The sequence below is a fragment of the Tachypleus tridentatus genome, chromosome 12 (assembly GCF_004210375.1).
Source record: "Tachypleus tridentatus isolate NWPU-2018 chromosome 12, ASM421037v1, whole genome shotgun sequence".
In the NCBI taxonomy this organism is placed as follows: domain Eukaryota; kingdom Metazoa; phylum Arthropoda; class Merostomata; order Xiphosura; family Limulidae; genus Tachypleus; species Tachypleus tridentatus.
Genome location: NC_134836.1, coordinates 20,036,931 through 20,063,612, shown reverse-complemented (window position 1 = coordinate 20,063,612; position 26,682 = coordinate 20,036,931). Strand labels below are relative to the sequence as shown.

At 31.7% G+C, this 26,682-nt stretch overlaps 1 protein-coding gene across 8 annotated transcripts; it reads left to right on the top strand.

Annotated features, from left to right (window-relative positions):
• Nucleotides 1–26,313, top strand: LOC143235091 (angio-associated migratory cell protein). Of its 8 annotated transcripts, none has more exons than XM_076472895.1 (12): nucleotides 1–22; nucleotides 2,040–2,104; nucleotides 3,613–3,750; nucleotides 4,180–4,296; nucleotides 13,386–13,525; nucleotides 16,181–16,325; nucleotides 16,715–16,798; nucleotides 18,269–18,384; nucleotides 23,001–23,083; nucleotides 24,476–24,566; nucleotides 24,942–25,096; nucleotides 25,930–26,313. In XM_076472895.1, the coding sequence occupies exons 2-12, from the start codon at nucleotides 2,056–2,058 to the stop codon at nucleotides 25,997–25,999; spliced, it is 1,188 nt and encodes a 395-aa protein (XP_076329010.1). In that variant the 5' UTR covers nucleotides 1–22; nucleotides 2,040–2,055; the 3' UTR covers nucleotides 26,000–26,313. The 8 variants fall into 8 exon arrangements, with proteins under 8 accessions (XP_076329010.1, XP_076329006.1, XP_076329007.1 ...); XM_076472891.1 differs by having other exon boundaries at nucleotides 13–56; XM_076472892.1 differs by having other exon boundaries at nucleotides 14–233.
• The last annotated feature ends 369 nt before the right edge of the window (nucleotides 26,314–26,682 follow it).

The following is a 26,682-nucleotide window of genomic DNA, read 5'->3' as shown; positions in this document are numbered from 1 at the left end:
CAATAGATGGCGTATTGTAACGGTAATTTAGAAAAACGTAACTCGTTATTAGAAATGTATTATTGAGAAGTTTAATGATTGTTTTCTTATTTCATTTTTATCGCTATTAATGTTAAATATTAAGATTTAGTAAATAGATTATTTTTTAACATGCTGTAAAGCCGTTTACATATTGGCTGGTGATTTTACGTTTTGTTAAATTATATTGCTCAGTGAAATCGCAGCAGTCAGTGGTACTTTTAATACTATAACTTAGTAAAACTAACTGTAGGCATAAGGTATTAATTACTATTGTAGTAGCATTACTTTTAGTACTACGAAAAAGGCTAGGGCTATGTTATTCTAGTATAGTTTCCACCTATATCAATATTTGTAAAATAAAATATAACCGTACTTTTTTGAGAGGTATCTAACGTAATACAAATGCTTTTTGTAATAGTACACCAGATATTGAATTATGAAAGTACAAAAAAATGACACAATACAATTCAAATCATTAAACTGTGAAGATACTTCTCATTCAAAAAATATATTCGAATTTTTGTAAGCTTCAATTATATCACCTCTTAAATGTACTTACTCAAAAGGAAGTAACTTTGGATTTTAACTCCATAAGATAATCCTTTCATCTTTAGAATCATCTTAACAGCCCACCTTTGAAACCTCACCATTAAGTCAGTATTTTCTTGAATAAAGAAACCAAAACTGTACACAGAATTTTGAGTAAGGCCTAACAAGTGATCTTTTTATAAAAGTAAATGTCTTTTTAACTTGGAACTAGTATATTTTAAGGTTATGAAATATGACCTAAAATTTAGTTTTAAAACTAGCAACAGAAGACTCCTTTATGGCTATAGTAATATGTACATGGACAAACTAAGATTTTTTTTTTTAATTTAATCATGCTTTTGAGTTTGTTCACATCAGCAATAAGTGTGTGAACTGGATTATGATAAACTAAATGCACAACCTTTCACATGATATAATTAAAGGCCATTTGAAATGCATTTGTTCAAATTATCTGTTGAACAAAGTAATACTTTAACATTTTAGAATACTCAATACAGCTAGAAATTTTCAAGAGTTTAATATCATTAGAAAATTCTACCAATTTCACTTTTATTAGTATTAATAATGTAGATAAGAAAAAGCAAAGGCCAAAACATTACCATCTGAAATATTTCATCAGTAACAAAAATCTTGTTTGACTGGACTCCATTAATAACAACCTTTTGCTTCCTTGTATCCTATCACCCTTTAGTCCATTTAATTAATCTTTTCTCTAACTCCACCACTGTGGGTTTTTTAGCCATTCTTTTCACTGAGTTGTTAAAAAAAACAATGAAAGTAGTGGTAATTCAACAACAGATTTTCACCTATGCAACACTTGCTGATTTCTTCAAGCATGTTTCCTTTGCTCTGTCCCTTGCAGTTTACAGATTTTTAGTGCTGAAATCTGAGATTGATTCACTATGATGGATATAATTTACATGGACCATTATGTAACTTTGTATTAAGAAGACAAATAATCCTTGGATGTGAAGTTCAGGAACTTGGGAGTAATTTTCTGTTGTTTACAGGTGGCTAAGAATAAGATTTCAAGGAAGGTCTGTAGGTTTGTTAGATAATAGGGATAGTTGTAGTCTTATATATGCATTACCTCTAATTAAATGATTAAGTATTTTACTGCATTAATAACACAAGTATTATAATTACTTGTTTTGGAAACATACATACAAAATTAATTTCAGAATTATTTCCTGCTGTAATTTTCTTTGTCCATTTGCTGCACTTGTGTATTTCTGTGTTAAAAGCAACTCTAAACTTGAGAGAGTATAAAAAATGGTTTAGTTCGGCTGTGTTTAGGTTATGTGTAGTAGTGTCAGGTCATTTGAGTACAATACATAATAATTAAATTACATTTACATTATAAGGCTATTGTGTAGATATTTATATTGTTTACTTGTCATCAAAAACTTGGTAATTTTAAAGTACTTTTTCCCAACTTTGTTTAGAAGTTAACTTTGTTCAATGCGTAGGGATACACTTTCACCCATGGAAGGTCCTGATGAAATGGATGATGATGGATTGGTACTTGATGATGGTAAGTAATTAGTTTTTTGGATAGTTTTACTGTGTATTACTTAGATTTTATGGAGTTTCTATTGTGGCTGTTGTATAAAAAGTTAATGTACCAGTGTGATGGTGATTGCAGTCATGTTCAGATAGATGAAAATGGGAGTGAAATGACAACCACAATATTCTAAGGAGTCTAAGATGTCCACTATAAGCCCATGTGTTCTGATTTTTTTTTTTTTAGAAATAAAAATTTCACTTATACATAAATCATTTAAATTCTTTCTCCAGAAGAAACAATTCATGTTTCTTTGCGAAAAAGTCTTCCCCACTACCACACACACACACACATACTCTGGTACAAAATATATTGCACTTTGTCAGCTAATAAGTAGTTTCACTGAACATTTACAACATAAAATATTACTGAGTTGAAAGAAATTATTGTTTTCCTACATAAAAAAATACATGATTTGTCTTTTTGAGATCTTATTAGTTGTTTTTATGAAAACAAATGCTTTTCTAATCATTCCAAATTCTAAATAATAAACTATTTTGGAAGAATATTGTAAATTAACATTTTTTTTCATTCACTCTCTAGCAAATGTAGTGTGAGTTAATTATAAGGATACTGAATTAATGTAATTTTTGTATTAAGAAAAATATAATTATTGTGGGTTATAAAATCAAGTGCATGGTGTTAGTTTCTGGTGGATGAATGTTGTTTTTTAAATTATGAAACTCCAATGCTTACCTAGTGGATGTGCTGTTACAACCTGAATAAAGGATTGTGATATAATTTAAATTATAGGAAAGAGGTATTCATACAGTAGTATATTTAATTGTAACGATATCAGTTTCAGTTTAGCCTTCAACATAATTGAAACATCCTTTCTATCCCAATAGTATTATAATTATCTTAAAACTGTTATAAAATCATAGCCTTACTGGTAGTTTATCTCTGATCAGAACTGTAAGATGCAAGTTCAAACTTATAAACAATTTAAATGTAGCCACACGTAATAATGGTCATTTTAACTCTTCAGATAAACTTTTTTATTATTTAGAACCCTACTTCTAGGGATTAGAATCTTTTATTATTAGAAAGGAGTTTGCTGCAGTGACATAATCAATTTTATTGTCCAGTTGTGTAAGTAACATCAAATACCTATTGAATTGATATAAATGAAATTATCATTTGGTATTTATGGTTCTCTCAGAGAAAAGCAATGAAAATATTAGGTAAGTGCATTTCACAATGGCAGCAAGAAAGCTTTATGGATTTATTGGTAAAGCTAACAAAAGCTACTTACGTGAATGTGTAGTTGTTTTTGATTCCTGGGGACATTTTTCCATATATGGTTATGACCAGTTTATTCTCTATTCATATATGTTGTTTGTGGACCAGTTTTTTTAATGTGGTAATATATTTTAAAAACAGATTTGATATTGTCTCTAAATTAGTTGCCACTTCTCCAAAAATGTGTGACTGTAATCTTGTTAACAACATTTAATTTATGTTTTAACTACTCGAAGACATTGAGGTTATTGAGGATGAAGATATAGAAATTGAAGATGATGAAGATAGCGTTGATGATGGAGTTGGAGAAGGAGGTGCAGGTGCTTCTCAGCCAATGAAAGATGACTCTGTTCATGTGTTCAAAAAACATATAGGTAATTAATTAATTATCTGTAAAATGTTTTGTCTGCTGTATATTTAATCACAAGTTTGATGAAATATTTTAAGTATTTTATTTTTTAAATATTTAACCAAAATTATTTTATGATATAAAAACCAAAATGCTTGTAATGAATTATCAATGAGCATCTTTAATGAAATAATGTTCTCTTAGAATTCAGAATTTTAGTTTCCCCACCTGACTTTTCTAACTTTGTAGAATTAGAAGAAAAAAATATGACTACTCATAATATGATCATGATGTATTTGTAGGATTAAAAAATCTATGATTTATGACTTAATCTTGGTATATTTGTAGAACTACTGAACTATCCTTCATATTCATGATTTTAACCCTGAAGTTTTTTTCTAGAATTATGATGTGTGTTGCCAGAATAAATTAACCTGTACAACCATTAATATAGGTTCAGTGTTTTGTTGTGATGTGGATCAGAGTGGGACCTATGTAGTATCTGGAGGGGAAGATGATAAAGCCTATGTATGGAGGATATCAGATGGAGAAGTTCTTCTTAGTTGTTTAGGTACATGAGTTTAAGTAGTTAATTCTTTTAACCTTGTAAATATTAACTAGTTTGTGTTCAAATATTCAGTCATAAGTATTTAATTTAAATATACATGTATTTATTTTAAGCAATTTAGCTATAATATATTTCTATAGTACAGAGCATTTTATCTTTTTACTTCTATAATAAAGACTATTTTAAAGTAACTTTTTCACAAAGTTTGTATTATTTTTTACTAAACTGTTTGAAGTTCACAACATCTGATTAATTTATACTGTACCATTACAATACACTTCTATGAATACAGTATTTAAATGGTGATTATTTCATAATTCCTAAAAATGTTTAGATATCTCAAGTCAGGGATGGGAATCAGTGTGATTAAAAATGAAGACAGTTTGTTTTATAAGACATTGTGGGCTGTGTATTTTAATATAAACATTGAAAACAAAGAATAATTCCCCTCAGTATGGATCTGTTCTTTTAGTTTACCTCCTCGGATCTAAACACCCACTCACATGTTCACCATGTGTGGTGACCCATGGTTGAGGAGTCCAACCTTTAACACACCACTTTGGCTTTCAATTCCTGTAGATGGGCAGTCATGGGATGGCCCCCTAGGGTCAATTAGCTGGTCCTCTTGAGCTAAGGTTAACCACGTACCAGTGTTGGATGTTTTCAACAGATGTTTTGGACTTTGTATATGATGCTGGTGTTTGAGTATGGTGCTCACGAAACCCCGGTGTTGTTGCAGTGTCTTTGTTTGGCACTGTAGTGCGTCCCCTCATAGGGCTTCATGTGGGTGGGGTCAATTAGGTACTGACATGTGGTTTCTTTATTATGATACCTCTCTTTCTAACAAAATAACTAAAAATAAAAACAAATTGAAAAGAAACAGATCATTGGAAAATGACCACTGATGGACAACTCTGTTGTACACTCAATATCACTGCCAGATTCTGCACCTCAATTTCTGATTATCCATTCCTTATCTGAGAAATCCTTTGGGCAGATGTCTCCATTTTTTATTCAAAAGGGATTAGAGGGATTTGCTGGCACCCCTTAGTCAGTAAAGAAGTTGCACACTGGAAACATCTTGGTGAAAACATCTTCACCACAACATATCAAACTCCACTTGAAATTGAAGGTCATTGTAGATATACCCATTGAGGTTACTCCCTTTAAAACTTGGAATTCTTCCAGAGGAGTTATAGTTAAGAGAGATTTAAAGAACATTCCTGAGTTGGAGATCCTTGCTGGTTTCTTCAACCAAGGTGTTACTGCAGTGTGCTGAATCTTTGCTCTTAAATACATATTTATTTAACCCTGCCAATGCTCCGATATTAACATTTGTATCACCATGTCCTCCTGCCACAGTCAAAGCAGGTTATCTGAACTGGAAGGTATGGCTTTACATTCCTAATCCTTTCAGATGTTTCCATTGTTAGTGGTTTGGTCACTCAGAAACATGATGCTGTGGTTCTTTGATATGTGTTAATTGTGGTGCTAAAGACCATGATGCATACAAATGCAACATGTTAACTGTAGTGACCCACACCCCTCTTACTGTGTTTCTTGCCCTAAATGGATAGAAGAGAAATAGGTGCAACCCTTGAAGACTGTTAATAATATCACCTTCCCAGAGGTTCAGAAATTATTATCCCCAATTTCATCTCAGACATATGCTGTGGAACTCCATTGCACTGCCACAGTGGGAGTGCAGATATATCATTCTGTGCCTCCAACAGAGTCATTTGTGAAACATCTTAAGAGTCATGTGCTCTCCATAATTAAAAAAGTTGATGGAACTGTGTCTACGTTCATATCTGTCCCAACCACTCCTTTCAGTATCTGCCTTGTTTCACTTCATTCAGGTATAGGTGATTCCTCCAGTCCATCCTTGTCTGCAGCCCCGAGAAGTAAATTGACCATTTGTTCATACTCTCAGTCATTGGAATCTTTGTCCACAGACAGAAACCTGCCTACTCAACCCAGGCCAGAATACGTGGAGGTTGATAGATCTTTGTCCAATAAAGAAAAACACATGGTCACAAACAGAAAGTTTCCCTGCCACATTCTTCTTCACATAAATAAAAATGGCCACTCTGATGCTGTGGAACTGTCGAGGTTTTCAATCAAATATAGATGACATTTAGGATTTGATTGATTCTTACCATCCCGCGTGTCTCTCCTTACAGGAAATGATACAATCACTCTTCAGCAATTTTCCTTGTACAGAAACGGCAGGTTGCGTGATGGATGAGTGCATGGTGGAGTGGCATTGCTGATTGATCAGCAAGTGCCCACCCTGTTTTTGTCCCTTGATTAAACCTTGGAGGCTGTAGCCATCCGTGTTTTCTTGAGTTGTAACATCACTGTATGTTTTCTCTACCTGACTCTGGAAGAGATCTATAATCAGTCAGACCTTGATGCTCTCACTGAGCAGTTACCATCCTCCTTTTTACTATTGGGAGATTTTAATGGGCATAATCCCCTTTGGGGGGTGCTAGTATTAATGGGAGGGGTTGTGCTATATAGCATATGCTCTTGGACTACAACCTATCTTTGTTCAATACTGGTTCTGATACTTATTTTCATGCACCTAGTCAGTCTTTTACTGCTGTAGATCTTTCTGTCTGCTGCCTTTCACTTTTGAGTTACTTTTTTTGGAAGTCAACAGTAATCCACGGGGCAGTGATCATTTTCCTATCATTTTGAGAGAGACTGGCTGTGGTTGATGCCTTCTGACCCACATGCCTTGATGGAAGTTCGACCAGGCTAACTGGCTCTCTTTACCGCTTTCTCAGAACTTGAGAGATTGCCTGTGTGTAAGCCATCAATACATGACTGTGTGGCAGTAGTGACTGACTCTATTGTCCAGGCAGTTGCTTAATGCATTCCTAAAACCTCGACACATTTCCCACAGTATCCTCATCCGCGATGGAATTCTGCCTGCCACATAAAAAGAAAAATTTTAATATCTGTGCTGCAGGGAACTTTGTGAGCTTAGCAGTCCACTTGTGACTGTAGTAATCGTGTGTCATTTGTGATTTTTTTCCTAATCTTTCAACCCCTTCATATTAACTATGTCGAGCAAAAACAGAAAGTGGTCGGACGAATGTGTACAATATAGATTCACGTGTATAACTGAACATGATGGGCGTCAGCGTCTTCAATGCATTATTTGCAATGCCAAGTTCAGCAATTCTAGTCTAGCACCGGCAAAACTAAGAGAACACTCCATAAAGCTGCATGGAGGTGGGAAATACAAGAATACAATGCTTGCTGAATTCAAGGTAAAGAGAGCCAGGTTTGATGAAAAGGCTACTTTGTCTGTTCCAGGCTTTGTACCCATCACAACATTGTATGAAGTTGCATACTTGATTGCAAAGCAGGGCAAACCACTCACCATTGGTGAAGCACTCGTAAAACCAGCTGCGTTGAAGATGGCAAATATCATGCTGGGAAAAATTGCTGAAAATAAGTTATCCCAGATTCCTCTTTCAAATTACACAATTAGTAGCAGAATAGATGACGTGAACAATGACATTTTGGCTCAAGTAGTTGTAGATCTGATTTCAAGCCCAGCAAAATTCAGCCTTCGACTCGATGAGACCACCGACATTTCCAATCTGAGCCAGGTTGTTGTATTTGTGCGCTATGTGAAGAACGACGAGATAAAAGATTTTTTTATTTTGTGAGCCTCATACAACAACAACTAAGGCAGCCAACGTGAAGAAACTTGCGGATGACTTCTTCAGAGACAACGATCTTTTGTGGGTTATGGTTTCTGCAGTTTGTTTGGACGGAGCTCCAGTCATGCTGGGACGAAACTGGTGTTGGTGAGCTGGTGAAAGCCGATGCACCACACATCATTGTAACGCACTGTGTTCTGCACAGACGTGCATTGGCAACAAAAACCTTGCCTTTAAAACTGGCAGAAGTATTAAAAATTGTAGTGGAATGTGTGAACTTTATGCAAAATAGTGTCCTGAAGCAATGCATTTTCAAAGAGCTGTGTAATGAAATGGGCTCTGAATTCGAGGTACTTATGTACCATTGTAAAGTTTGGTGGTTATCCTGGGGAAAGCTGCTGAATCGTGTTTTTGCCATGCATGTGGAATTAGCCCTGTTTTGGCGAGAGCACCAACATTGTCATGCAGATTGCTACGAAAAATCTGAGTGCATTCTTATTTTGGCATACATGGCTGATATCTTAAATGCTCTCAATCATCTCAATCAACAGATGCAGGGCGGAAGAGTCAACATCATCGAAGCAGAAGAAAACCTAAAGGCTTTTCAAAAAAATCTACTGTTATGGAAACGACGAACAAAGAATGATAACTTCACAAACTTTCCCCTGCTGGATGACTGTGTAAGTAAGATCGAAGATGTGTCCAAAATCGGAGATATTACTGTATCTGGGGAACTGAAGCAAGTAATTGCCATGCACTTAGATGAGCTCACAAAGTATCTCGACGGATACTTCCCCACCAGAGAGTTATATCCAGCATGGGTCAGACAGCCGTTCACGTTTAGTATTCCAACAGCAGATGTCAATGATGAATACCTCTACGAAATCATTGAACTTCAGCAGAGCCAGGTTCAACAGCAACTTTTCAGTACAACAATCCTCTCAACGTTTTGGTGTCACCAAATCGTAGAGTACCTTCTTATTGCTAAGAAAGCCCTTGAGATACTCATACCGTTTGTTACAACATATCTTTGTGAGCAATCTTTTTCGAAGATGGTAGACATAAAAACGAAGAAATGGAACATACTTTGTTGCAAAAATGATATAAGAGTGGCATTTGCCAAGGTGAAGCCGTGCATTTTTGAACTTTTCTCTGATAAGCAACAGCAAAAGTCACATTGATTTGCAGTAAATATTCATTGTGTTATGTTTTTGTTTTTGTGTGATATTCATGTTTTGTTGGTTTTGTTCTTTGAACACAGTGATATTATGTGCAACTGATGCATGGTTCATTTTGTGCACTAATAAAATATCTACTTATGTTTTAAATTTGAAAAAATTATATTTTATTTTTCCAATTACTAAGGGTTCAGTGAATGCAAGTACGAAACTTCCGGGGTTCAGTATCTCCAACAAGGTTAAGAACCACTGCTCTATAAGATCTTAAAGAAGATGGTTAATGCTCATTTTGTTTGGTTCCTCGAATCAAACAACTTCCTCTCACCCATTCAGTGTGGGTTCAAAGACAGTGCTCCAACATGGACCACTTGATTCAACTTGAAACATCAATCAGGGAAGCATTTCTCAAGTGACAACGTCTTGTTTTTGTATTTTTTTACCTTGAGAAAGTTTATAATACAATGTGGAGGTATGGCATTTTGCAAGACCTCCACTCGTATGGGTTATGTGGCAATTTACTCATTTTTATTAAACCATTTTTAATGAACCTGCAATTACAGATCCATGTGGGTTCAACACTTTTCCATTCTTTCCCACCCACTTTTGACCTTTTTCTCTCCAAAACTGTTTGCATGCACTATTGCCATCAATGGGGTATTCACCCTGATCCTAAACCCCGTAGTGGTGGAAGTTTCCCGTGGTCTGTGAAGTAAAGTTCTTGGGGCTTATCTTTGATTTTTAGCAAACCTTTATTCCACACATCAAGCAGCTATGCATCAAGCATACAATTTTCCATGTTCTCTCTTCCACCTCTTGGGGAGCAGAACAATGTTCCATGCTAAAACTCTATTGTGTCCTTATTTGATGAAAACTGGACTATGGGTCTCTGGTATAAGGCTCTACCAGGGCCTTGACCTTGAAAGTGTTGGACCCTGTTTGCTATCAGGAGCTTTGACTCTGCACTTCTTTAGTCCATAGTTTGTACATGGGGTGCCACGAACCTTCTCTGTACCTTCGTTGTTTGCAACTGTCTGTGATGTATGCTTGAAAACTTCAATATTTATCCCAACATCCCACATGGATTTGTGTTTACCTTCCTCAGTGGACCACACATTTTCATAATAAACAGTCTGCCATTGTTCCTTTTCGCTTTTGTATTCAGGTGCAATTGGATGAATTGGGTCTACATGTGGATGACATAGTAGTATCCACTCATTCCACCATGGCTAATTACTATCCCCAAGTGTGATCTTTCTTTGAGTCATCTGAAGAAGGCAGATACTCCTGATTGGAAGTGTCGCCTTCTGTTTGCTGAACATCTTTCGAACCATCCTTCCATTCTCATTTATACAGATGGTTCAAAATCAGGTGACTCTGTGGGCTCTGTCATGGTTTGCTATGATTCATTTGTTGCACACAGAATCCCCTCTACAGTTTCTGTGTTCACTGCCAAATTGTATGCCATTTCTCTTGCCCTGGTTCACATAGAAGCTATACAGTACATGAACTGTACCATTTATACTGATTCACTTAGCTCTCTGTTAGCCCTGGAATTGCTTCATGCCAGTTCTCACCCTATTCTTGTTGATATTCAAAACTGACTGGCCCAGTTCTCTCTGTCATCTACTTCTGCCCAGTTTTTCTGGATACCAGACCATGTTGGTATTTGCTGGAATGAGCTCACTTAAATTGCAGCTAAGTCTGTCTGCTCTGGTACTATCACTACTGGGCCTGTCCCATACATGGACTATGGTCCTGTATTCAAGGTTTGGCTCCATGCCAGTTGGCAGTCAACTTGGAGTAAGCAACATGATAATAAGCTTTTCCAAATCAAACCTTCCGTTATTCTTTGGCTGTCTTGCTTCTGTAGGGATAGGAAGGAGGAAGTTGTTCTGGCTAAGCTATGCATTGGTCATAGTTGTTTAACGCACCAGTTTCTTTTATCTGGTACTGATGTACCAATGTATGGTCTGTGTGGCACTCTAGTCACAAGAGCACACATCTTATTGTCATGCTGTAGTTATGATTGAGAGTGATGACACCATTTTAAACATTTTTATGGTGAGGGTGATAATGTGAACCTCAGTTGTGTTTTTAAATTTTTAAGAGCCATTGGTCTTTAATTCTATTTAAGATTTTAATCCAAAAATTGGACAAAGTTCTGTTTTAGCATGATTCCTTTTTTTCATATGTTACTGATTTTTACTTTTTACCAGCATTTTGGCACAGATAGCCCAGTTGCTTTGTGTCAACAAACACTAAACAACCAACTAACCAAAGAATAATTTTATCTGTAGCAGTCAAAACACATAAAGTATATCACATATATTTCATTTGCACACTTTTAGTAAATAGATTTATTTCTTAATTTGATGAAAAACGTACCCTGGGATGAGCATAGTCCAATGGTTAGATTGCTAGCTATGGAAGTGCTCTGCACTTTAAACTTTGGATGCATTATAAAGGTTACTATCAAATCCCATTATTATATCAGACAAAAGTAGCTCAGCAGTCAGTAGAGTGTGCTGTTAACTAGCTGTCTTTCCTCTAGTCTCAATTTAAGATTAGCGACTGTAGTACTTTAGTGGTTTTGTTCAAATAACCAAAAACAAACAAACAAAAAGCTTGAGGCTTAAAGATTAGGAGAAAATAAATATTTTTACTTTTATTGGTGTTGTTTTAACCCTATTATACCTGGCTTCTCTGTCAGAGAGAAGGTATCATCCCTCTTTTCATGTCTCTTTACAAAATTAAAATTAGTTGATGAATTTGTTTAAAATTTGACAAAACTTTCCTAAGCATTTGTATTTTCAGAAAAAAATATTAAATTTTTTCCTGTTATTGCTGATAAAAAATTCTGTATTGAATGTAGTTGTTTGCACTGTGGCTCTGAATAATTCACCTACAAGGTGATTTGAAGTATGAAAATATTATTTATTATCTCTACAGTTTTCACATTATATATTCATGATTTCTTGAATATCAAAAGTTTTTAAGTTTTATGTTTAAAGTTATGAAATAAGAATATGTACATATCTTTTAGCTCTTTGTAGAAATCCTTTGAAAATTGGTTTTTTGATATGGATAATTTAATATCTTTGTTTTCACTTAGTTTATTTATTTATTTTTATTTCCAGTTTTTGTATTTAATCATTTATGCTGGATCCATATACTTGTCCCTGCATAGACACTTGTTACACTAATAAATTGCACATGAGAATAATGTCATTTTGATTATTCACTTTTACAATTCAGGCAGCAACAAATTAAACTTTTTAATGTCATTAAACATTTGAAGTGTTATTTGTAAAACACAATTAATACGTAATTACCTAAAATATAATAGTAAGACAAATAAAGAAAGACCTGTCTCTCTAACTATAGTATATTTTAAGTAAGAAACCACAGTTGATGCTATGGTCAACCAAACAGACAAGAATACTAACAGCAGCTACATGTGTACTGTGAAGAAGCTACGTACCAATTTCAAATTAACCAATGGTGGAGGAAATTTTAAATTGATCTTTCTCTGATGAGTATATACACATGTTAGTACAAATTACTCATATATTGTAGATCTCAAGGGAAAGTATACAAGGTGTAATTATAACTTTTAGATAACTTAAAAAATTCAAATTGTAAACTACATCATAATGTTAATTTGATTGGTATATAGTGAAAATAAAGTGGTTTAATTAAATTTAAATACAATGCAGTGCACATGCAGAAAGGAATTTAAATATAGTGTTAGAACAATAGAGATAAAGAACTGCATTTATTTTTGACATTTTTATTCTTTGATCTCATGTAAAACTCATGTTGATCATATTAGAATGACCTAAGATTAATTTTCAATCACTAACATTGGAAGGAATAAGTATATACTAATATACCAAATGATTAGCCCTGTGTTGATCTTGCACCAGTGTAACAACATGTGACAAAAAATGGTAAAATAGTTGCTGAAAAAAAATCCTAGCAATATTTCAGCTTATTATTCATCCATTGGTGGTTTAATCATCTATCCATTTTACTTTGTATTTCATTTTGGTGTGATTTATATTAACTTGATATGTGTTTACAAATGACAGAATTGATTTTCAGGATATTACTTATGTAGTAACGTCTTTTTTAGATCCAGATACATAGTTTTATAGAGTTAGAAACTGGAATGGCTAGAAATATTTTTGAGACAGAAGAATATCACCACAGACTGTTAATTGTTTGATTGTAGGTCACAAGGACTCTGTTGTCAATGTTGGATTCAATCATGATTCTACACTTGCAGTGACTGGAGACATGAGTGGTATTATTAAAGTTTGGAAACTGAATACAAAAGAAAATATTTGGAGTTTTGAAACATCAGATTTGAGAGTTGGTATTTCAAAAATTTTAGCAATAATTTTTTTCCATTTAACAACTTGTAGAATCTTATCCATGTATGCAGAATAAATGAAACTGATTTACAATTAGTAATTATACTATATTTAAATAAAATCTGCTAAGTCCAATAACCAGCCTTCTCCCTACATTTAAAAGAAGATTTGCTAATTTATTGTGAAACTGTCTTGTTTATAAAGATAGCTCCTTGGATGATAAATATAAAGCTTGAAATATTCCTTGAGTGTGCAAATTTAAAACAAAACTGTAGTTTTTCTAAAACTCTTCACAACCTAAAAATGTTTCCACATAATACATCATGGTTGAGAAATGTTCCTTGGCCTTAGATATGAAAAATAGATTTTGTAGGTATAAGTGTTAAAATTAAAGAAAAGCTTTACAAATTTAAGAAATTTAAGTTTACTGGTATTGTAGAATATCAGGCCATCCAAAAGTGTGTATAAAAACTTTGGCTGAAAACATAAAAATTAACAGTAAGGATTTCCTAAAGTACATTGGGGGTAAACAAAATGTTAGGATGGGAATAGGACCTTTAAGGGATAACAAAGAAAGGCTTGTATCTGATGATTATAAAATGGCTAGGTTATTAAATTCTGCTTTTTCTTTAGTTTTTACTAATGAAGACTTAAGCAGTATTCCTCATCTTGAACAATTGATAGATGAAAGCAAAGCTGAACAAGACAGTTGCATAAATTGTGGGCTTGTTAAAATAAAATTGGGAAGTTTAAAGAATGATAAGGTTTTTGGGCCAGATAATATTTCCCCAAAGGTTTCAAGGAGATCAATTATTATGTAACCCCTCTTACCACAGGGTTGTGTGTGTGTTTTTTTTTTGTTTTTGTTTTTTTGCCTGTAAGTCATTGAATAATGGACAGATTGTAAATGAGCTAATGTCACTGTCAAGTGAGGTAACAGAAGTTGTCTCAGTAATTATAGGCATATTAGTTGTGGGAAAAGTTTTTGAAAGTCTGATAAAATATACTTTGTAAAGTCATTTAACAAAGTTTAGAATTTTATTGGGTAGCAAGCATGGTTTTTTACTTAAAGAAAATATTGCCTTATAAATTTTTTGACATTCTTTGAAAATAGATGAGGGTGGCTTTATGATGTTAGAGAAACACATAGGTTCAACAAGTCTTGATAGAAATGAATAAAACCCTATAACCCAACCACTTTCAAAAGTTGGACTTTTCTTTTTTAGGGGCTGGTTGGGAATATGTAATTTCCCCTGAAGAAGAAAGGTCCATCTTTCAAAAGCACTTGGGTTATAAGGTTTTTATTCATTTCCAGTTGAGGATGAAGGTGTAGATTTGGTGTTTCAGAATTTTTAGAAAGAATCTGACAAAGTTACACATAAAAGACTTGTAAAGAAACGTCTGTCTGTAGGTGTAGCAGATAAGTTAATTAAATGGATAGAAGAGTGACTTGATGGAAAAAGCAGAGGATTGTTATAAATGTAGTTCAACCAAACTGGATTAATATTGCAATTGATGCATCTCAAGGCTCAATCTTAGGATCACTGACCATTTTATATTTATATTAATGACATAGATAACAGAATAGTCAATAAATTATCAGCTATTTAAATATCTTGATACTAAGGTCTTGGGTATTGGTTGCTGTGAAGAGGATGTTTTTGCTGTACAAAAGGATTTAGATCATACAGTGTCTTAGGCAGATAAATGGCAGATGGGTTTTAATTGTGATAAATGCAAGATATTGGATGTGGGTTATCATAATTTGAACTATAAGTATAATTTGGATGGGAATAACCTTAACAATGCCATGAATGAAAAGGATTTTGGTGTAATGGTTAATCACTCTCTTAAGCCATCCAAGCAGTGTGCTTCTGCTTGCAAATGGGCAAATAGATTTTAGGTTTATTTACAGAAATGCTGAATACAAGACAAAAGATGTTAATTTAATTTTATTGGTCACTGGTTAGGCTACATTTGGAGTACTGTGTTCAGTTTTGGGCTCTTTACTTTAGGAAACTCATTGAATTGTTGGAAAAGGTTTAGATGAGAGCTACTAAAATGGTGCCTGGGATGGAGGAGTTGTCATATGAGGAGAGATTAAGATCCTCAAAATAGTTTTTCTCTTGAAAAAAGAAGAGTTGTGGGGGATCTGATTGAAGTGTTTAAGTTTGTAAAAGGAAATGATAATGTTGATGCATCAACATTTTTCATAGTAACACTAAGACAGCTAAGACAGTTTTATTTTTCAAATTGGGTAGTTGGCCTATGGAATGGGCTGTCTTCGGGTGTTCTTGAAGTAGTAAGTTTTAGTGAGTTTAAAAGAATGTTTGACAGGTATATAAATAATAAGGGGTGACTTTAAATTTTTAAAATTTATTTGATTAATAGTTTTAGTTTGGCTGAGAGGATGGGACAGGTGAGATGGAGCAACAGGCCCCTCATTGTTCCTAAACATTATGTTACTGATAACTTTAACTGATCAAAAGTTATGAAATTCTAACCATTCTTGTTTTCTTAGTTATAAATATCTATAGGTTGTGCACATGATGTGGTGATTAGAAATTTAAAGATATACTGTAGAAATGTGTAAAGGAAATAATAGATAATAATTTTTATACTGTAGTAATCTATATTTTTCATTTATTTCTAGTGGCTTGAATGGCACCACAGAACAAATGTCTTGTTAGCAGGTACAGTTGATGGTGATTCATGGCTATGGAAAATACCAAGTGGAGAATGTAAAACTTTTCAAAGTTTTGGGGTTCCTAATTGTTGTGGAAAAGTTTTGCCAGATGGTGAGGAAAAGTTTGTTTTTTATCCTGGTATTTCTACATAATGATTTATGTTAAGTATAAATGATTATTCAGTTTAAGACTCAGTTGTGTTTATTACATAGTTGTAAAATAAATTTAGCATAGAAGGTACAAAAACTTACAGCACTTTATCATGATCGTATTGGAACTTATCAGTTGAACATGTAATCTAAAACTTAAAAAAAACACCACTTGTTTTTTTTTAAATATCATATTGATAAGGTTAAGCAATTAGATAATAAAGTCAGAATTGAACTTTGTACATCTGACTTCTTTATGTGTTTTTGAAAAAATAATTCAGTTTCCTTCACAACTTTTAAAGTATTCCACTGCATTTTTTTTTCACTCATTACTTTCATTTGTTAAGTTAGGTAAAAGAGCAGTAACTGGCTTTGAAGATGGCACTATTAGAATATGGGACTTGAAATCAGCATCTGTTCTTCATGGCATAACAGGTTTGTTAATATGAAAACCTTTTTTTTTATTTGGGATATATTTTTTTAATTTTATATTTGTTTGTAACTGTTTTTTTCAGTCTGACATCTTGTGTTTTTTAGGAGCACAAACAATATCTTAAATTTTTAAAATTCACATTTGTCTCCCATAATATTACCTGCAAAATAAAACTTCAGATGAACTATTCAGATTTATATTATTTTCAGTGGCTCAGTAGTAAATCTGTTAAGATCCAGGTTTAAATACCTGTAGTGAACACAGTATATATATATCCCATTGTGTAGCTTTTTAATTACAGAGATCACATTTGAGAATGTGAAGGTTCCATAGGAAAATACATACCACTTGACTCCCATTTTTTACATGTTGTATAAGTTAAAGGAAGATAAAGGGTAGGAGGTACCCTTCTGAGTGCATTTTCTGAGCTCCTTCATTTGGTCTTATCTCTTATGAGGTTGATCTGCTGCACTCATTTCTCAATAATCCAATTCATTGAATATACTCTGATTCTAGAGTCCCACCAACTCTGCTTTATCACATTTCTAGTTCTTGTGGTCTGTGTCACTATTTACCTGCCTGATAATCCAGACTTTGGTGAACTAGTGGTCTTTATGATTCTCTGGTTTCCTCATCCATCTCTGTGTGGAATTTCTGATTTTTCATATCTCAGGAGTAAATCTGCCTGTTTTAAGATTTAGATTTTTAGAATTAAGATGAATTTCAAATACATATTTACCTCTGAAATACATCTCCATATGCCTCCCCACACCTGAGAGATATGTGTTTTTTATCATAATTGCAACTATGAAATCTGGATTATGACAGGAAAGCAGAGCTTATATACATCTTGATACACATGCAATAAATTACATGGGAAATGAAAGAGTGGAAAACTATTGGTAAGCTGATACATGCTCTGAATTGCATCAGTATACTAAGAATCTGTCAACATGAGAGCAATGCAACAAGGAAAAGCTATTTGTATTTGAGAACTAAGTACCTGTTTGAAATTCATTTTAATTTTAAAATGTAAATGTTTTAAGATGTAGTTTATCTCAGCATGATCTTAGAGATGGTGAGAGGGTCATTTCTGAAATAGTATTTAAGATAGTTTAAAATTTTTCAGTACAGTGGGGTAATAAACAACTTCATTGGTGTATCATGTAATGGATAAGTTACTGTAATTGAAAGTTGGTTGTTGTTTTTTAATGATAAAGACTGGCTGATTAGGTTTTATGGTTTCTCATTTAGTGTTTTTTTTTACTTCCCATGTGTGTTTGATTTATTTACTGTTTTATTTTTTATTTAAACACTTAAGTTATTACTTTAGATTATTATATATGTATGCTTGGCCACTACTGAATGTTCCATACTAAACTTTTGTAAGGTATTGTAATGATTCCATTTACACTTTCTTAATGCATTAGATTGTTATGGTGTACTATTAACTTGTAATTTATTTCATACAGACAAGTCAGCTCATGAAGAGGCAGTAACTGTGATTGACTGTTGTAAAGATAAATCTCTATTATTGACAGGATCCACAGACTGTACAGCAAAACTCATTAACTCAAACTCTGGAAAGGTAAGTTTATTTATTTGAATATAAAACTTAAATCTCTTAATTAACATACGTTTCTTAAGTTTTAATTTTGTTGTAGATCTTGCTGTTATTTTCAGTACTCCAAAACTCAGTAAGTTGTATTCTTTGCAGGAATTATATGATACATGTAAAAATATGTGCTGCATTTTTGTATACCCAAGCTTTAAAACTCAAAAAGAGAAATGATTGGAAAACTACTTTTAAAATATACTTCATGAAGCTCAAGATTTAATATAGAGAACTCTAAACTTGATTATTTACATCTCAAGTATCAAGAACTTTTGGTTTTTTTTTAACTCTGTTGTTATGGGCCATGTGTCAAATGCCATGTCATATTGTATTTAGTGACTTGCATTAAAAATCTTATTAATATTTTCCTGAATGTCATTAAGTTTGTATCAAAGTGTAGATTATAATTCAAGTTTTTGTATGATCCATTAGTTAATTTCTTAATTTAAAATAAAGTATTAAAAATAAATTCTAAATATTGATTTTGTGTATCACTTAGTATATTGAATTAGATGTTTGTGATGTCCAAATATGAAATATGTAGTTTCTGATGAAATTACCAATATTTGTGACTCAAATTTACTAGTTTTGAAAAGCTAGAATATAAACTAATAACCTCCTGTCTTTTCTATTTGCTGAGATACTGCTACATTTACTGAATTTAACACAGTGGTCCTGCCCAACTCTTTCCATTTTTGAAAATGTTTGCATACACCTACTTCTATCAACGATCTGTGAATAACCAATCTGAAGTTCAGAATGTACCACTACTGGCCTTCTGAGCCAATTTGAAGTATTCTTGCATCAAATTCTTTCTTTTTATATTAGAGTCCAAGCAGTAAGGTAAAACTAATGAGCTCAAAAGGTTAGACCCAAATACAGCATAATTTGGTAAACTTGATAAATTGTATTGGAATTCTATGGTATAGGTATAGTGATTTATGATTATTTGTTATTTAAAAATGCATAGATAAAAGCAAAAAAATAGTTTCATTTCACATCCCCCATGTGTGAAGTTTAATAAGGATTAGTAACCTACAGCAATCAGCAAATGAGTACGAAGTTCATAACTAGAAGAGATAAATGTTTGCTATACTTCTTTATTTACTGTTCTATGTTATAAGAAAAAATAAGTTGAAAAACTTATTTCTTAATGATAACAATAGATATATATACAAATATAATATATTATAATTGCAATGTGACTGTGTTTTACAAAATACTTGTCCACTAAAACACAGCCAAGACAGGTCACTTTATAAAGTCTAGTTATATACTCTTCAGTATGGTATCACTGGTGCACATGTGTCATGTAATTGCAAATCCTGTAATTTTAGCCATGCATGGCTGAAAGGTCAGTATGAGAAAAATAATAAAAATATAAGTAAATGTATAACATAATGAGATCTTAGCTATTTAAGCTACAGTAGTGAAAGTAACAGATAAAATATAAAGTGTTTTTCTAAAAAAAGACTTGATAATTATTTGAAGGCTATAAAGATTTCATATGTGAAATATGAAAATGTTTTGATACATAAAAATATTTTTAATCTTAATTTCAAAATTACTTTGGATTTTGTATAATTAAAATTCGAAAAAAAGGCATGACAAAAACATTATTCAAAAACAATCTTAAACTTAATAAAATAATTTGATATTTTGTGTACAAAAACCTTGTTATGTTTACTAATAATCTGCAAAATTTTATGGAAGTATGTACATTATCAAAAATCATAGTATGATTATTCTAATGGATACTTCTGTTGTTACAAACTGGGTGTGTCCCACCTAACCTGTAATGATAAGGTTAAAGAGATGCACATTCCAATGATGAAAACCTCTATGCTACTGAAAGAAAGTGCCTGTAAGTTACTAAATTATTGCACTGAACTTGCACAGCTGATGAAATGGTTACTTATTTGTTGTGAAGAGAAAAATATATAAATGTTTAGTTGCTTTTAATGTGTGCTGTTAGTTCATTTATATTAATAGTACTTAAACTTCCAGTAAATGTTTGATGATTTTTGCTTAGCTATTCCAGTAAGATTTCAGGAAGTTAAAAAAGGTTTTCATTTATAGTTTTGTTAGAAATTTGAGTTGATTAAAGTCAAGGATTGTTCTGATAATTTTTTACATTTGCAGGTTGGTCATTAAATGTCACTTTGACCATGAAATATTGTAAAATATGTTCACACAAACAAGAACTAAGCTATCGAATGAGTCAGTAGACACTTGTCCTATGGTAATAAAAGGCGTGTTTAAACCAGAGAAGGATGTGGATACTCAAATGTAAAAAAAAAAATTGAGTTCTCAATCATTATTAAGGAGTTGGATGTTCTTCATGAAATTGAGAAAGAAATATAGTAAAATAGTTCAAGAAGAAGGATCATTTAAGGCTACAAATGAAACCTCTTACTTTTGACATTTCAACCTTTAAAACAGCCAGAATTCTTGTTTTAACTGTATAATGCAGAAATTCTTAAGAAACAGTGTTGAACATTGTAAAGGTTCTAAATGTAATTAAGTTTTAATTTCTTTATTTCAAAATAAGCCTTAAAAAATTCTTAAACTTGAGTTTTATTGTCATGTAGCACATGAACATTCACAATCTCTGTGCCTTTAGTTTCTGTAACTTGAATAGTACTAAAGTTATGATGTATATGTATAGGTAGACACAAAATAAATCTATTTCACTCTTTACACATCCATTTCAAATTTCTTAGATTCAATTCCCAGCCATAAAAAATAAATCTGGCAACCAATGACTGATGTATCTTAGATATTAAAACATTGATAAAAAAATGAACTACCTCCACCAATTTCAAATACTCTGTGAAGGTATAGAGATGCCATTACATTATGCTTTTTTGTTTCTATAATAATTTAAATTGACATTTTTGTTTTTTATTTAGAAAAATAATTAAATATTTTTAAATTTATGTCAGTTTCACATATGGCTCTGATACTTTGGAATTAAATGTGGAGTTGACTCTACATCCAGTCTTATTAACATTCTATTGATTGAGTTATTGTATTCAGCTAGGCTATTTATGTTGAATGACATGTTTTAACTAAAGATTTATTTATGAAATTTTGTAATAGGAATGTTGACTATTAATATAAAATGATTTTGAATTTGAGATACATTTTTTCATCTGAAAATTTTCAAAATACATTTGTTTAACCTATGAAACCTCTTAAATAATATAAAACGTTTTTCTTTCAATAAATATTTGTATTTTATCTGTTATTTTTTCTATTATAAGAGTATACTTGATTCTCCAAGCTGTAAACAAGTAATCAAAGTATAATACAAATAAATTTTGTAAAGTTTAAAATAAAATTTGTAGTACTGTTACTACTTATGAATTTTCAAAGCATTTGTGTTCAAGATTCTACTTTTAACCTATTCACATCTATATCCTGTATTTATTTTATTGCCAGTGACAAACTTAAAAACTCAACGTGTACAAAGCAGTGATTTACCACTGGTGCTATTACTATTTTTGTGGACCTTAGTGAGGTACTTTCTGGAGCAAATATGCAGATGTTTCAGACATCATTTATTTTCTTGACCTTATAGTGATATTTTGGTTGTCATATGTGACATGCAAGGGTGTTTGCTTCTGTAATTACTGTTTGCTCATAATTTATTAAATATCAGTATCTTTTTTTAAAATGTAGAACAATAAATAAAGAACATGTACAAAACAATGATCTCTAGTTATTACAATTCCTCAAAAAGTTTTAGCACTGTGTGTTGTAATTTTTAACCCTCACCATAAGCCTGTTTTGGTCTCATACATGCAGGGGTGGACAAATTAATTGTTGTTGATATTTACATATGCATTTTGAATTACCAAAAAACTATACATTACTAGATTGATACCACAAAGAAATTAATGTATTTGGCTTTCTAAGTAAGCAGTATGTGGTTCTAAAATATTTCATATATCTTTGGTCTATTGACTTTATTACCACACTTCAAACTTTCCAGTGGTATAATGTCTTTTCCCATATCAATAATTTAAGAAAACCTACAGGATTGCCTTGTTCAAAATGAGTACTTTTAGCTAGTTATAATTGCACATCAATAAGTATGTGTGATACTTCTAAACTGTATGTTTAAGTATAAAAGGTTGGCATGGCTTGAGTTGTGGGTTGCCAGATTTATTTCTTTGTGGCTGGGAATTGAATCTAACAAATTTGAAATGGATATGTAAATAGTGAAATAGATTAAGTTTATGTCCAGCCATATACATACATCATGAGTTTAATATTATTCAGGTTAGAGAAACCATAGGCTTGGAGATTGTGAATGCTCATGTGCTATGTGACAACAAAACTGAAGTTTAATAAATGTTTTGAAGGTTATTTTGAAATGAAGGAATTAAAACTTAGATACTATATAATGCTGATTCATAATGCATGTTATAAAGCTCATTTAATTGACATACATTGATAGCAAAGTTGTTTTATTAAATTTTGAATGTAACTTTGTATTATATTATAGTGACTAATTTTAGTTCGTTATTTAAACTGTGAGATACATATTTCTAAAAATTTTAATATTTTTCTGAATTCTTAAGGTTTTGGCCACATTTCAGTGCAATGACAAACCAGGTGATGAGAAAAGCAGCAATTCTGTAGAGAGTGTTGGGTTTAGTTACAGGTAACCTTGTTTTGTGAATTTGTGAAACAAATTATCTGTGTGAGTTTGTTGAAAATTCTATATTCAGTTCTTTTTGTGGTTTATTCAATAGTGTAATCTAGTTATCCTAAGTTGATTTCTAATTGAAGAAATTTTATTGAATAAGTAAATTCAGTGTTTATTACTACAGGAAATTTATTTTACCAATGTTAAAGTAAATTTTATAAAATGTAAACCTTTATGAATATGTGTATGTATGTGTACATATATACTAGAGAAAATTAATACCAATACCACATATATATGAAGTGTATTTATTGAAGCTTAGCATGTTCAATAAGTTGTGCAATGATATATATTTTTTGTCAAGAGTGCAACAGTATGTATATTTCATAAAACTGGGTGATGAGTGATATTTACTAATCAACTAGTGTAGTGTTCCTCAAACCATGGTATGTACAAGTGAATCAATCAAAAACAGTTAATAATTGCTTTTTGGAACTTTTGATAAATAGTTCAACCAAAACAGAAAAGGTCATATTAGAAAGTGCTGCTGACCAGTTGTCTTCCCTCCAATCAGTATTTCAAAATTTGTGACAATCGCAGATATTCTCAGGTAGCTTTGCCATAACAAGGATAGAATGAACCAAATTTAAGGGTAATATTTTGATTAGTTGGATGGTTCATATAATCTAAAATAGTAATAATCAGAAACATTTATTTTAATTAGGTTTCCCAGTCAGTACTGTTTGACTGGTTTTTAATTTTTTTCAATTAGTTCATGTGATACTAATCATTATAGCCACTACTTATAGGAAATCAATTAATCTTATCAGCTCTGATATTTAAATATTCAAGAAATAAATAAATATAAATAAAATAGGCTAGTGAATATTGCATTGGGTTTACACATAATATTCTTTTAGTGATTTTAAACAAAACATTAAACATTTTAAAAGTAGTAAAATAAACAGGATATATTTAATTATTGTGTGTTAACTTGCCTTGGCTCATTGTGGTGGATATAATAAAAATAATTATTAAAAAATATTACAAGAAAAGTTGTCTGATTTAGCAACAAATACATGCTCTACAGGATCTCAAAACAAGCTACTCTTTAATCAATCAATGCTGAATAACAAACTTCTGTTAAAAAGCTGTAATAATGTGAAATAGCAGCAAAATAAAAGTGACAATAGAAAAACATCAAAATCTGTGGGAATTATGCTTCTTTCATGTTTGTTTATTGTTATATTGTTTCAGCTGATGCAGCCTTGGCATAAAAGTGTAAAGGTAATTCTACTCAAGAGTAGCTCATTTGCAAATTTGATTCTGGCAATGAATTTTTATGCTATTTGTCTAAAGCTTCCTGTTTGTAAAACAAATAATTTACAATAATCTATTTCTTGAAAGTTTTCCACTTGTGGCAATAGGAACACTAAGTGGGACATTGTTCATATGGGATATACCTTCCCAGACACAGAGAAGTGCAATTCAACTTCAGGTAAAGTTCTTGTTAATTTTATTTTGTAGTTGTTTAACTGAAGTTGTTGGAATAACTGGTTGAAAATTGAAATGGAATGAGATAACTTTTCATGGTACTTTTTGTAGGTTTTTATCAAGAACTTAAGTACTCCACTACAATAATTTGGCAACTGAGCTTATTGCCAAGTTTTTACTTCACATTATTTTTTGAATGTTAAAAAAATTAAATCTGATGTCTTGTGAATCTGAAGAATTATTCTTGCTTCAAACAAGCATGTTTGTTGATAATATGAAAAAATGTTCAGTTTTTTAGCTTTAATTATACTTCTGTTCAAAAGTTACACAAATTTGTTTATGTATTATAAAAATATGGCTTGTTTCTCCTTGTTTACAGTCAGGAATTGTTAAGCTTTTGTGGCACCATCAGTTACCTTTTATATATACAAGCACATTGGATGGAGTTGTGTCTCTTTGGGATGGTAGAAGTGGACACTCTGTGACTACATGGGCTGGGCACTGTGCTGAGATTCTTGATATGATATTATCAAAGTAAGTATTTTTAGGGAGAAGTTCAAGTTTTAGCTGCAGTTACTGGACCAATGAAAAGTAATATTTTACAAAGATATTGCTATACTTTTACGTGATATATATAATATATATTTTTATTTTTAAGTAGGATTAAAAGTAATTCTGTTTATTAATTTTTTTTAAAAAGAAAACAGACTTGTAAGAAGTCTTAATACTTTTTACAAGTCAATTCTTACAAAGGTTCTATTCCCAGCAAAACCTGTGTAAAACATGAATATTTTCACAATGTATTCTGTAAAAATTTAACATTATCAAGTATAAAACAGATGTAATTGACTGTTTTAAGTGAATTTTTCCATGAAAATAATATTTTAGCAAGTCCAATCCAAGAGTCATACTTTAGTGTGATACCAGTGGAAATACTTATTTGAAACAATTATGTAATTGTCTAACTTCACAGTAAACATGTTCTTCAGGAATAAGTAGTTAAATAAAATGAACATGAAATTTTATGGCTTATGGAACTTCAGCATGATTTAAAAATATAAGAAAATATAATTACAGGAAATAATTAATATGAATTTTTAATGTATAAATATCCTGTGAAGCTGCTGCCAACATTTTAACATTTATTAAGTGGCTAATTTCTTTAATTTTTGTATATTTGTAAGTGAAAAGAAACAAGTTTATTGTTAATGCAAATTGTTTTTCTTTTTTGTCTAGTTTATTTGAAAAGTAATGGTTATGTGGAGGCATGAATTATTAATGTTGGTAACATCTGGGGTGAAATGTTTTAGGTAAATTAATGCACGTTTTGTTTAAAGCATTGTTTTAATTTTAAATTTTGTTTTCAGGGATGGACAAATGTTGATTACAGCATCCGAAGACAAAACCTGCAGAGTTTATAGAACAGATAAACAGTAATGAAAGTAGACTATGTCAAGTCTTTTGTAAATTAAAAAAATGAAATTAAGAATTTGTAGAGAAACAAAAGTGTTTTCCTTCTTGTATAACATACACTTCATGGTATACATTTTAACCTAGTTAATTTCACTATTAACATGCCATCATACTAAACCAATTTCAGTCCCTAAGTGGTATATCTATGATTTTTGACAAAGAAATGCGTGATATGTATTTATATATATTCATTATACTAGTTTAGTATATGAGTATCTCTTGCTTTATGTAAATATTTTCTTTCTCTATTTTCAAAATAAAAATGTTTGCTAACAAAAGATTGTTAGTTTTGAATTTCAGAAAATTTAGATATAGGCAATGAATGTTTAATCCACAGATTGTTTGGAGTTAGACAATATATTCACACACATTTTTCCACACAACTGCAGATTTGTTCTCAAACTGTGATATGTTTGTAGCTATGTTGGCAGCCTAATTATTAGTATATTCTACTCTTTAGCTGTAGCTATGGTAAATTTTTATGAAATAGTGTTAATGGCATATTTGATACAAACAAATTTCATAGATTAAAATAAAAAAAATATAATAAAATTATTGCAAGAGATACTGTAGAAAGTTAACACATACATCTGTAACAAATATTTTCTTTGACTTAACAGGTAAGTTTTTGATAAAGGGTTTTTGCC

Excerpts from the sequence above, each read along its gene's own strand:
- LOC143235091 (XM_076472890.1), top strand. The coding sequence starts at position 2,032 with ATGCGTAGGGATACACTTTCACCCATGGAAGGTCCTGATGAAATGGAT. Across the intron at positions 3,751-4,179 it reads TGTGTTCAAAAAACATATAG|GTTCAGTGTTTTGTTGTGAT; the intron begins GTAATTAATTAA and ends CCATTAATATAG. Across the intron at positions 16,326-16,714 it reads TGGAAAAGTTTTGCCAGATG|GTAAAAGAGCAGTAACTGGC; the intron begins GTGAGGAAAAGT and ends TTGTTAAGTTAG.